This window comes from Liolophura sinensis, chromosome 1 (assembly GCF_032854445.1).
Source record: "Liolophura sinensis isolate JHLJ2023 chromosome 1, CUHK_Ljap_v2, whole genome shotgun sequence".
In the NCBI taxonomy this organism is placed as follows: domain Eukaryota; kingdom Metazoa; phylum Mollusca; class Polyplacophora; order Chitonida; family Chitonidae; genus Liolophura; species Liolophura sinensis.
The window spans coordinates 6858857-6870925 of record NC_088295.1 but is presented as its reverse complement, the minus strand read 5'-3'; the positions used below and the strand labels follow the sequence as shown (position 1 = coordinate 6870925).

The following is a 12069-nucleotide window of genomic DNA, read 5'->3' as shown; positions in this document are numbered from 1 at the left end:
ATGCGTGACACATTTGCATGTTACTGGCCTGTCAACTGGGGCTTGTCAGATGTATGACACATTTGCGTGTTACTGGCCTGTCAACGTGGGCTTGTCAGATGCGTGACACATTTGCGTGTGACTGGCCTGTCAACTGGGGCTTGTCAGATGCATGACATATTTGCGTGTTACTGGCCTGTCAACGTGGGCTTGTCAGATGCGTGACACATTTGCATGTTACTGGCCTGTCCACGTGGGTTTGTGAGAAGCCTGACACATTTGCATGTTACTCCCCTGTCAAGGTGGATTTGTCACAGGCCTGACACATTTGAGTGCTACCTGCCTGTCAACGTGGGCTTGTCAGATGCGTGACACATTTGCATGTTACTGGCCTGTCAACGTGGGCTTGTCAGATGCATGACATATTTGCGTGTTACTGGCCTGTCAACGTGGGCTTGTCAGATGCGTGACACATTTGCATGTTACTGGCCTGTCCACGTGGGTTTGTGAGAAGCCTGACACATTTGCATGTTACTCCCCTGTCAAGGTGGATTTGTCACAGGCCTGACACATTTGAGTGCTACCTGCCTGTCAACGTGGGCTTGTCAGATGCGTGACACATTTGCATGTTACTGGCCTGTCAACGTGGGCTTGTCAGATGCATGACATATTTGCGTGTTACTGGCCTGTCAACTTGGGCTTGTCAGATGCGTGACACATTTGCGTGTTACTGGCCTGTCAACTTGGGCTTGTCAGATGCATGACATATTTGCGTGTTACTGGCCTGTCAACTTGGGCTTGTCAGATGCGTGACACATTTGCGTGTTACTGGCCTGTCAGCATGGGCTTGTCAGATGCATGACACATTTGTGTGTTACTCGCCTGTCAAGGTGGGCATGTCAAATGGGTGACACATTTGCGTATTACCTGTCAACGTGGGCTTGTCAGATGCATGACATATTTGCGTGCTGCTGGCCTGTCAACGTGAATTTGTGCGATGTGTAACACATTTGCATGTTACTCACCTGTCAGCGTGAGTTTGTGCGATGTGTAACACATTTGCATGTAACTCGGCCGTCAATGCTGATTCATGAAACCTGTAATACATATGCATTTCTCTAATACAAACAGTGATCCACTTTTGTATATTTCTTCTTTTTTATTTGGAAGTAAATATAATACTTTTATTACAAGAAGTTTTGATGATGTGTTTTGATTCAATCTGGTTTCCTGTCACCTTTTCAATGTAACAAGTTATATACATGGTTACTGTGAAATGTAGCATAGTGTAAAATTTACCACAACTTTGCTACAGGTGATGTACAGATATAACCAACATATAGGTGTCAGAAACTGGTGTGTCTGTGTAAAGCTGCAGACCTGTGGTAAATTACTGACCAACTTTACCACAGGTGATGTACAGATATAGCCAGCATATAAGGGGAAGACAAGTGGTCCTCAACAAAGTGAAGACTAGACAAATGGCCACATGAGCGTTGTTAGCTGTTTTTCTCACAAGCAGTGAGAGCTGGTTGATTCCACAAGCAGTGAGAGTTGGTGGATTCCACAAGCAGTGAGAGTTGGTGGATTCTACAAGCAGTGAGAGCTGGTGGATTCCACAAGTAGTGAGAGCTGGTGGATTCCACAAGCAGTGAGAGTTGGTGGATTCTACAAGGAGTGAGAGCTGGTGGATTCCACAAGCAGTGAGAGTTGGTGGATTCCACAAGCAGTGAGAGCTGGTGGATTCCACAAGCAGTGAGAACTGGTGGATTCCACAAGCAGTGAGAGCTGGTGGATTCTACAAGCAGTGAGAGCTGGTGGATTCCACAAGCAGTGAGAGTTGGTGGATTCTACAAGCAGTGAGAGCTGGTGGATTCCACAAGCAGTGAGAGTTGGTGGATTCCACAAGCAGTGAGAGTTGGTGGATTCTACAAGCAGTGAGAACTGGTGGGTTTTACAAGCAGTGAGAGTTGGTGGATTCCACAAGCAGTGAGAGTTGGTGGATTCCACAAGCAGTGAGAGCTGGTGGATTCCACAAGCAGTGAGAGTTGGTGGATTCTACAAGCAGGGAGAGCTGGTGGATTCCACAAGCAGTGAGAGTTGGTGGATTCTACAAGCAGTGAGAGTTGGTGGATTTCACAAGCAGTGAGAGCTGGTGGATTCTGCAAGCATTGAGAGTTGGTGGATTCCACAAGCAGGGAGAGTTGGTGGATTCCACAAGCAGTGAGAGCTGGTGGATTCTACAAATTCCCTGTCCAAGGCCAGTTTGGAACCTGCACTAAGGGATATGTGCAGGTTCCTGTCTGTATTATCATATTTAGCAAAATCTACACTCTGGTTGATTGCACTAGTGAGCTAGTCTGAAGTGCATGTTGTAAATCTACACTCAGGTTGATGGCACTAGTGAGTTGGTCCTACATGCTTGTTGTAGAGCTACACAAGAGATGATTACACTTGTGAGCTTATCCTAGGTGCATGTTGTAGATCTACACTCCCGTTGATTGCACTAGTGAGCTGATCCTACATGTGTGTTGTAGATCTACACTCATGTTGATTGCACTAGTGAGCTGATCCTACATGTGTGTCGTAGATCTTCACTCGGGTTGACTGCACTATAGAGCTTTTCTTAGATGCGTGTTGTAGATCTACACTCAGGTTGATTGCACTCTAGAGCTTTTCATAGGTGCATGTTGTAGATCTACACTCATGTTGATTGCACTAGTGAGCTGATCCTACATGTGTGTTGTAGATCTACACTCACGTTGATTACACTAGTGAGCTGATCCTACATGTGTGTTGTAGATCTACACTCACGTTGATTGCACTAGTGAGCTGATCCTACATGTGTGTTGTAGATCTACACTCACATTGATTGCACTAGTGAGCTGATCCTACATGTGTGTTGTAGATCTACACTCACGTTGATTACACTAGTGAGCTGATCCTACATGTGTGTTGTAGATCACACTCAGGTTGATTGCACTAGTGAGCTGATCCTACATGTGTGTTGTAGATCTACACTCACGTTGATTGCACTATTGAGCTGATCCTACATGTGTGTTGTAGATCTACACTCACGTTGATTGCACTAGTGAGCTGATCCTACATGTGTTTTGTAGATCTACACTCACGTTGATTACACTAGTGAGCTGATCCTACAGGCATGTTGTAGATCTACACTCACGTTGATTGTACTAGTGAGCTGATCCTACATGTGTGTTGGAGATCTACACTCACGTTGATTGCACTAGTGAGCTAATCCTACATGTGTGTTGTAGATCTACACTCACGTTGATTACACTAGTGAGCTGATCCTACACGTGTGTTGTAGATCTACTCTCGGGTTGATTGCACTAGTGAGCTGATCCTACATGTGTGTTGTAGATCTACACTCACGTTGATTGCACTAGTGAGCTGATCCTACATGTGTGTTGTAGATCTACACTTACGTTGATTGCACTATTGAGCTGATCCTACATGTGTGTTGTAGATCTACATTCACGTTGATTACACTAGTGAGCTGATCCTACATGTGTGTTGTAGATCTACACTCACGTTGATTACACTAGTGAGCTGATCATACATGCATGTTGTAGATCTACACTCGGGTTGATTGCACTAGTGAGCTGATCCTACATGTGTGTTGTAGATCTACACTCACGTTGATTGCACTAGTGAGCTGATCCTACATGCATGTTTTAGATCTACACTCGTGGTTGATCAGTCATTCATGGTTAACTTTCAGATCAAGGACTGGTGGGCATTTTGTTTCTGTTTCTGCCACTGTCTGGTACCGGACTAAAATAGGCTGAAAATATGTAGAATTAATTAAGACTCTTCTGCTACAGATCTCTTACATCACCCACTTTGCCAGAGTTGTATTTTATGGTTGACTGGTTGATTGATTGATTGGTTTTGATTGCCAATAAATTATAGGTCCATAAGATGGTTATGGAAAGCTAGGATTAGTACTTTAACAATCTGTGCCAGTGAGGGAGACTTCTATGTAGGGTTATTCATTTATTTATTGTATTGGTGTTTTAGCCCATACTTGAGAATATTTCACTTATACAACCACAGCAAGCTTTGTGATGAGAGGAAAAAGAAAGAGAGATCTGTTTAAATTCTTGGCCATCAACAGGTTGCTGGAAGTCCATCACACGTACGTTCTACGTAAGGTATTCATGAGATCCTTTTTGCGTCAAGTAAATGACAATTGATGAAAACTTTTGGAATGACTAATAAGATGATTCAATCCACCACACTCCACAACTATTGCTGATGCATACAATTGACATAGGCTTCTTAGACTGAGGATATATCTACACTTATAACCAGTACGCATACACATTTAACTCTGTCAAAATAAACGTCTTCGTTACGCAGTCAGAGTAATCATTTGAATTCAGAATCAGCTTAATTTAAACAAGAATATCACTAACGAATTTGGTGACTGTTGCCTTAGTTGTTATTGAATAGCATTTGCTTTCGAAAACTTGCCCTCGGCAACCTTTCATGTTGTCTTTTGACAATGCAATGGGGTTATCGCCCCTGATCCATTTGCGGTACAAACCATCTGCTGGGGTGAAGTTAGCAACTCGCTCCAGCAATTATCTCCCCCTTAGTCCGAGAGGGTAGTAATGGCGGCGAAAACATGAGTGGTTTGATTTGATTTTGATTTGCGGTACAGTGATCGATGGTAAGCCTAGCAGCGCTTGTGATGTTTGAATTTGGTACCTAGAAGAGGATGTGGAGTTATGATTGTGTACCACTGACGACGCATCCTTCTGTTGATCAGTAGCCTTCCTGGTTAAGTGTTGGTGTTACCAAGTACAACAACAACAACACATACAGTGACACAATGTGTGAAAACGTCCCCAATGCAACCAGACTAGTTAAAAAGTGGTGTGCGAAGTTGTGACATTTCACTGCTGAGATCTCAGGTATTAGGATCTTTCAGCAACAGGTTTGGCAACAGATTCACTGATTGTGTGCAGACTGGAGACTGCCCAAATTCACTCCATCTAAGTTGGCCCAAAGCTAAGGTGAACCCAACATTCTGCTTACAGAGCATGCGAATTTTCAAAAGGAATGTTGGATTAAATTTTCACAATGCAACACCTTGCCCAAAGTTGAAAACGAAATCCAAACATGGCAGACGTTGATTTGATTTGTTGGATTTGAAAACTAAAACAGGTGTATTACTGTTGAAAGAAGATTTACCAATGCTGGCTTTGACAGTTACATGTCAGGCATTTTAGGCAGTTGGTGGATAGTAAAAATAAGGTAGTATTTGAGCAGGTTTTTTGAGTGAAATTGTCTGCGTGGAAGTCTGTATAAAGCTGGGCGTTATGGTAGGAATATCCAGCTTAGCTTTTGGCTACGTCTAAGCCACCTAAACTTATCATAGCCAATCCTTGTTGCAGATTTGTAATGCTGATTTAAGAGTACAGTTTGAACACTTTTTGATGTGTCGTAGTTGTGTAGTATTTGAAGAATAGTTTTGGCAGTATCGGCCTTTATGCTATAACTTGTCTTGATCTGAGCATGAAAATATACACATAGACTTTCACTGATAGTACATATTTAGTAAGGGACAAGATGTCATGAAAATTAATTTTGATTCTTCTGATGTAAGATTCTTCATGGACATAACCTCCATGGGTATCAAGTCACTTGCAGGGTTAGCCCTGAAAGACTCCAACTTCTTTTCTTAATATACTGCAACCCTCAGTTTCTATACTCGTCCGGTCGTCCGTGACAACCCATCGGGCAACCAAAACCACCACATGTGGTAGTCCGTCGGCAACCCCCAAAATCCATTACCACACCTTTCATTGGTAATTATCCAAAGCCTAACAAATTTAAGAGGAAGCTTATGTGCAATTTACATCACTTTATGCTGGATCTAAATGGCCCGTGAGCCTATAAAACGGTGGCGGTGAAAAACGTGTAAGCCGCTAAGCCAGCTGTTCATGTGGCCAGCCGACTCCCAACAGACCGGTCACAGAGCCCATGACAGCTGTGTTTACGCGCTTCCACCAGACACTGGTTATCAAGCTTTTGTCTTTCAAGCGCATCATGTGAAACATCTCAATTAGTTTGAGATAAGAGGAAAACAATCAGCAAAAATAATTACTTATCACTTCCATAAAAACCTAACGCATTTAGGATTTCTTGCAACTGTCAATCTCACTGGCTGCATGAGGAGGTACTTGCGCAATGATACAGCTTTGGCTCCTTTGTGCATCTGTTGCGTGCACAAAACTGGGAGTTTTGACAGTTTCGACGGCATCTCAAGATTTGTACAAATTCCGACACAGCTTATCGTCATTCTGCCCAACGCAAATTCCGCCAAACATGTGGCGATATCTCAACAACGTCAAAGAGTCAGCGAAAAAGAAACGAAAGACCGATGTCAAAAAATTAGCAGCAAGAAAAGTTTACGAAAAAACGCAAAGAGTCAGGTCTTTCCAGCAATGTTTGAGCCTTGGCTTCGGTACGATATAGAGAGAAAATTAATGTTTTGCAAAGGATGCGAAAAGCATTATTCAGGGACAGATTAAAATTTTGTTAAAGGCTGCAAGGAGGACAACCAAAAGTCTGGAGGGGCAACCTGAATCTAGGGTCATGATTGCTCTGCAAACAACCTCCAGAAATCCCTAAAATTTGAGGGCTGTACTGGCCTAGCTGATTGCCTTTGTTATTGACCTGCTTTCCTCACCCACCGCACCGCCACCATACGTCCCTACGTGATTTGGAATAGATTTATGAAAGCCATGAAAGCTTCCACGGTATACGCTCTTCAGTGAATGCGCCATCTTCCTACTCCACTTTGAAGTAGAACATGGGTGTAGCTGCTCAACATGGCGGCATTCGCCCACTTCGAATATTTGTAAAATAATCTTCACAGGCAGTGTGATATGTGTGTGTTTAATGAACTGTTATTTCCGTAATCCTGACAAGAGTACAGGTAATTGAAATTTAGACTGAAAAAATACCGTTATTGTTGAGGCTGTGTCAGCGAGTGAAGTAATTGTCTAATATTCCCAGGAATGCTGAAGACTGTTGGAGAGCTATGGGAGACATTGTTAAGTCTTTGAAATTCCTGGAGTTTCCGGAGTGTACAAAACAAGCGTTGAAGTTCTTGGCCACAAGCTTATCCAGTACAAGTGCTGGTGATGGGAAATATATTTCTGATGTGTGCCAGGACTACATCCTCTTCAGGAGATCTTCTCATAGGGTAGGTTGGGATTAGAGTGATGAGGATACAGGTAAAATCATCCCAAGAGTAAAGAAACTCTTGAATTCTTGAATACAGCATAAAATAAGTAACAGAATCAGTTTAGCTCCTGTCCTTTTTGGTTGCAGATTTCTTCTATCTACAACTGCAGTGATAACCCCCATTAACGTAAATCATGTAGAGTTTAGCCGAAAATTTCTGGCCATAGAGTTTAGCCGATTTGAGTAGTCGGAAGAGATGACAAGGGATAGTTATTAATCCTCGTTGATGGTCTGACTGTTGGCCCTCACCACATGGGGTAAACTTCCCAGGTATGGACTGAGAGAAAGGTGATCATACACACAAAAGTCCATTTAGACTGTCGTTATAAAGTAGTTTCTGGTGGGTAAGAAACCATTCATTTTTCTCAAGGTTCAGTCGGTTGTCGGCAGGTGTTTTGGTACGACTTGCTCTTGCAGACCATACGTTAAACAGGCATTCTAGTAGTACATACGCAGAGATGGCACTAGAGCTAACATTTCGCTGCTCAGTGAAGTGTGAGCGTGTTTATTCATTTTGTCACATGTATGCAAAGTCTCGTGAGCACACTCGTCTTTCTCCACTGCCCCTCGCTGTGGCCAATTACCAAGAATCACAACCATACGCAAGGAATCATGGGATATACTTAGCAGAATAATTGGCTGAACTATACGTGAAATATGGTATTTGGAGCAAAAATAATTTCAAGAGGCTTGATAGATTATATCTGATGTTGGAAGACTGCCTTAGCAAGGCTTAGGTTTGACAGATTGTATTTCTTTTTTAATGATGTTTACTGTGTAATGATTATTACTGTGTAATGACTTCTACCTTGTGCTGTCTTAATATCACAGTGACTTAATGATGTTGTAGAAACAGCTGAATGCGATTCAGGAGCTGCAGCTGTTGGAGCTGCTGTGTGATTTCCTGGAGAAGCTGCGAGATGGGGTGAGAATAGCAGCCTTCGCCTTCATCTTTGGGGGAAGGGTCAACTCCAGTAAGGTGGAACTTCTCACAAAGCTGGTATCCATGGGGATATCTGTACACTCCAAGGCTGTCCTGGACAGCGTCGCAGACTGGATGCAGGTAAAACTTAACCCTTGGAAAGTGTCCTAAGACTTGTCTAGTTACAGGATCACTGGTGAGACAGTGGATATGTCAATTTGTTACTGATATTTCTTATTGCAGGACCATGGCTCAGACAGTGAGCATGTGCTGGCAGTCACTCGAACCCTTGTACAGGATCACTGCCGACTTTTCCCAGATATGACCTCTGCATTCAGAACACTGCCGACGATCTCCCCACTCCTCGCCTGTAACATCATGTCAGCTGTCACTTGTGTCTATTCCTACACCGGTGAGAGTTTGTGTTAGTCTGATCAGTATAACAAAATAGAATAGTTTCAGATAAGTTTACTAGTGGAGATGCTCTCAGGTACCCTTCCTTGGTTGCTAATGTCAAAATGTTTTATCATATCTCCCTTGTAAGCATGTTGTTATCCAAATATGACAGATTTCCAACATGGCAACCAATAAATCAGTAAAATAAACTTGATCTTAAAGAGAACTGTTTGAGATGTCATCTTTGTGTGCATGTTGTATTTCAGACCGAGAGAGTGCCCCTCCCCAGCTGTTGGTGAAGTACATCACACAGTGGATTTCTGACGACCCGTCTCTATGTGCCACATCAGTGTTAACCTTCTCCTCACCTCACATGATGCGTGAAGGTTCTGAGAAATATTGTCCTCTAGCGGGCCTACTTAAGTGGTGTGCCGTGGGCCCTCTAGTGGAGGACACAGTGTCAGCCAGGGGAGGTAACTGTGTGAGTCCTGACGGTCACGAGAACAGCTCCATGATATCAGTGTTCTCAACTCTCCACTGGGCTCTCCTACAAACTCTACTACAGTTCAGCCATGAGCACTGCACTCTGCTGACACTGAGAAACTTAGAGGCTGTAGTGGTCAGTTTTCAGAAGATGTGTAAATCAGCGTCTAGGAAGCCTGAGGAAGACCTCATACAGTTCTCTGTGGAGCGGTTAGGTCAGGCAATTCAAGTGGCATTAGCCTCTGGAAATCTGCGGTGCTCAAAAAGTAGGTTCAAACTTTGTTGTGTCTTACATGTGTGTCCTGAGCTGTATGGCTGACCAGTAAACAAACACACAAGATTCTAGTTACGACAGCTGATGAAACAGTGAAGCCATGTGTAAATGTTCCAAAAAAGCAAGTGAAACAGTGAAGCCATGTGTAAATGTTACAAAAAAAGCAAAAGAAAACATTGTCAGTTGCTGACTCTGCTAAAATTCTAAAAATTAATCAGTTTCAAAATAAGTTTGGAAAGAAAGGCACTCTAGATTCTATTGAGAAAAACTTTATTTATTTCCTATACACATTTGTTAACCATAATTACTAGTATAAGCATTTACCCTGAAAAGTGGCACATGTAGAATAACCAGAGATGTTGTCTATATAATCTACAGTTCTTTGTGTTCATTAGCCCATTTTTTTTATTGACAGTTAAGCAACATTTAAGTTGTATGTATATTTATTTATTTATTTGGTTGTTGTTTTACGCCGTTCTCAAGACTATTTCATTTATACAACGGCGGCCAGCACTATGGTGGGAGGAAACCAGGCAATGCCCTGGGAAACCCACGACCATCCATAGGTTGCTGACAGACCTGCCCACGTATGGCCGGCAAGCCAGCATGAGCTGGACTTGAACCCACACTGACGGCATTGGTGAGAGGCTCCTGGGTCATTATGCTGCACTAGCGCGCTAACCAACTGAGCCACAGAGACCCTGTTGTGTGTATAAATTTTGTTGGCTTGTCTTGACATTTGGTGGAGTTCTCCTGAAAATTGATTCTAGGTAGTGTGCATAATTCTCTCCTTAACAGATTCAACAATTTTAGATTGGCCAGTCAAAATAAATAACCAAATTTAATAATTAATGCTTCATTCCAGGATTTGTGCCTTCTCAGTACACAGTGGAGTGTTATGTGTGATAAACTCCTTCTGCCATTTCAGTGTGGTAGCTTTGGTACCATCCAGCTATTAGGACAACCTGATATCATGTGACGTATGTGTAGGTAATGTCAACAAAGAAGAAACCATGGCCATCTCAGTAGTTCTGTTACAATGTTGGAAAGGTGTCCATCATAGAATTGCTTACTGGTGTCATTTGTCTGTTCTGTTTGCAGATGAACTGTCAAAGATGGTTGAAATATTATTGCCCAACAGGTATTGTATACCGTTGTAATATATTGATTCCATGTTAATACAGGGGCCAGTAGTTCAAAAGTGTATTTGGTGTTTATAAGATATAGATTCACTTTAGTTTGCATTAGAATGACCTAGTTTGTATTGGGATGAGCCTGGTATTGAGAGGTAGATAAAACTGATTGACAATCGTATGAGTGGAAAAATTTTTGAGGATCGTGTCAGACAACAAGCAAATAAATATATCTCCTCATGCCATGTGGAAGTGACATCTATATTTCAGGTATCTTGTCATTTCTCATGTTTGCTCATTGAAACCACTTGGTTCAGCCACGTTGTAGTGTAAAGAAGCTTGCAGATATGAGGATAGCCCTTGGCATTGGAGAAACAATAACCATAGACTGTCTGATCACATTTCAGATTGCTGGAGCTTGTTTTGAAACAGCATGGAGTCCTCTCTGATGCACCCATGGATTTATCCTGATGTCATGATGTGGATGGGAGGATATATACATGTAGAGGATGTTTGAGGCCTCAGCAGTTCTCCATAAACATTTGGCAAGGTTTTAACAGTTCTGAGAAAGGGTATGATGAAATCACCAGAGGTGAAATGTCACAGGATCAAAGGAAGGATGCTTGCAACAGTTGAGAGGGAAGGAACCCTGAGATCGCAGCTCTTTTGAAGGTCGACGTGAGATGACCACAATTCTTGTGAAGGAGCTCTTCTGAAGGTTGACATGAGATCACTGTGGTTCTTATGGAAAGGGTTTATCGGTCTAATCTGTAGTTGAAATCATGTGATTCTATGTACAGATTGTGGGATTATGAGTATCCTCATACAGTGTCCTTGCCTGTACGCTGATGGACGATGTGACGATATTGACCCTTTGGAGTAGAACAAGGAATATCTGACAACTCCACATGTGTATATATGTATGTATGTATGCTTGAGGTTTAACCCACTTGTGTATAGAGACCCTCAAGGTGTATAGGCACTATTCAAGGAAGTCTCTTTAACCTGACTGGACATTCTCAGATCTCAGTTCTAATTGGTGTGATTGGGTCATATGATGAAAGTGTTCGTCATTGGTGTTATGAACAAAATGTTGACAGTGAGCGAAGCATATAGAACAGACTTCAGTAGCTGTTGTGTCTTCACAGATTGATACTCTGATATGTTAATGTGGGCATGTAAATTCTCTAATGTGTTCAAGATGCTAGAGTATAATAAACTGACCATTCAGGTGGCATAGAATAAACCCTTCATGCTCTTGTTACTTGTACTCAGTTTGTTTTCATGCTGCCTATAAATTGGCTCTTAAAAGTTTAGATTTATGCCAAAGTAAACGGTAAGGATTTCTCCTTCAGTTTATGTGAGTGATTCTATAGGGTGCACTCAATACTGTATATACATATACAATACATTGTCACTGCCTGGAACCTCTGTGGCTCAGTTGGTTAGCGCACTAGTGCAGCGTAATGACCCAGTAGCCTCTCACCAATGGGGTCGCTGTGAGTTCAGCTTATGCTGCCTTTCTCTCTCGCCTTATGTGGGAATGTCTTCCAGCAACCTGCAGATGGTAGTGGGTTTCCCCTGGACTCTGCTCGGTT

The 12069-nt window shown here is 42.5% G+C and overlaps 1 protein-coding gene across 1 annotated transcript; it reads left to right on the top strand.

Moving 5' to 3' along the window:
* Positions 1–4609: 4609 nt before the first annotated feature.
* LOC135482095 (integrator complex subunit 15-like) lies at positions 4610–11219 on the top strand. Its single transcript, XM_064761933.1, has 7 exons — positions 4610–4678; positions 7033–7222; positions 8114–8326; positions 8429–8597; positions 8848–9330; positions 10440–10479; positions 10879–11219. The coding sequence occupies exons 2-7, from the start codon at positions 7058–7060 to the stop codon at positions 10940–10942; spliced, it is 1134 nt and encodes a 377-aa protein (XP_064618003.1). The 5' UTR covers positions 4610–4678; positions 7033–7057; the 3' UTR covers positions 10943–11219.
* Positions 11220–12069: the final 850 nt, after the last annotated feature.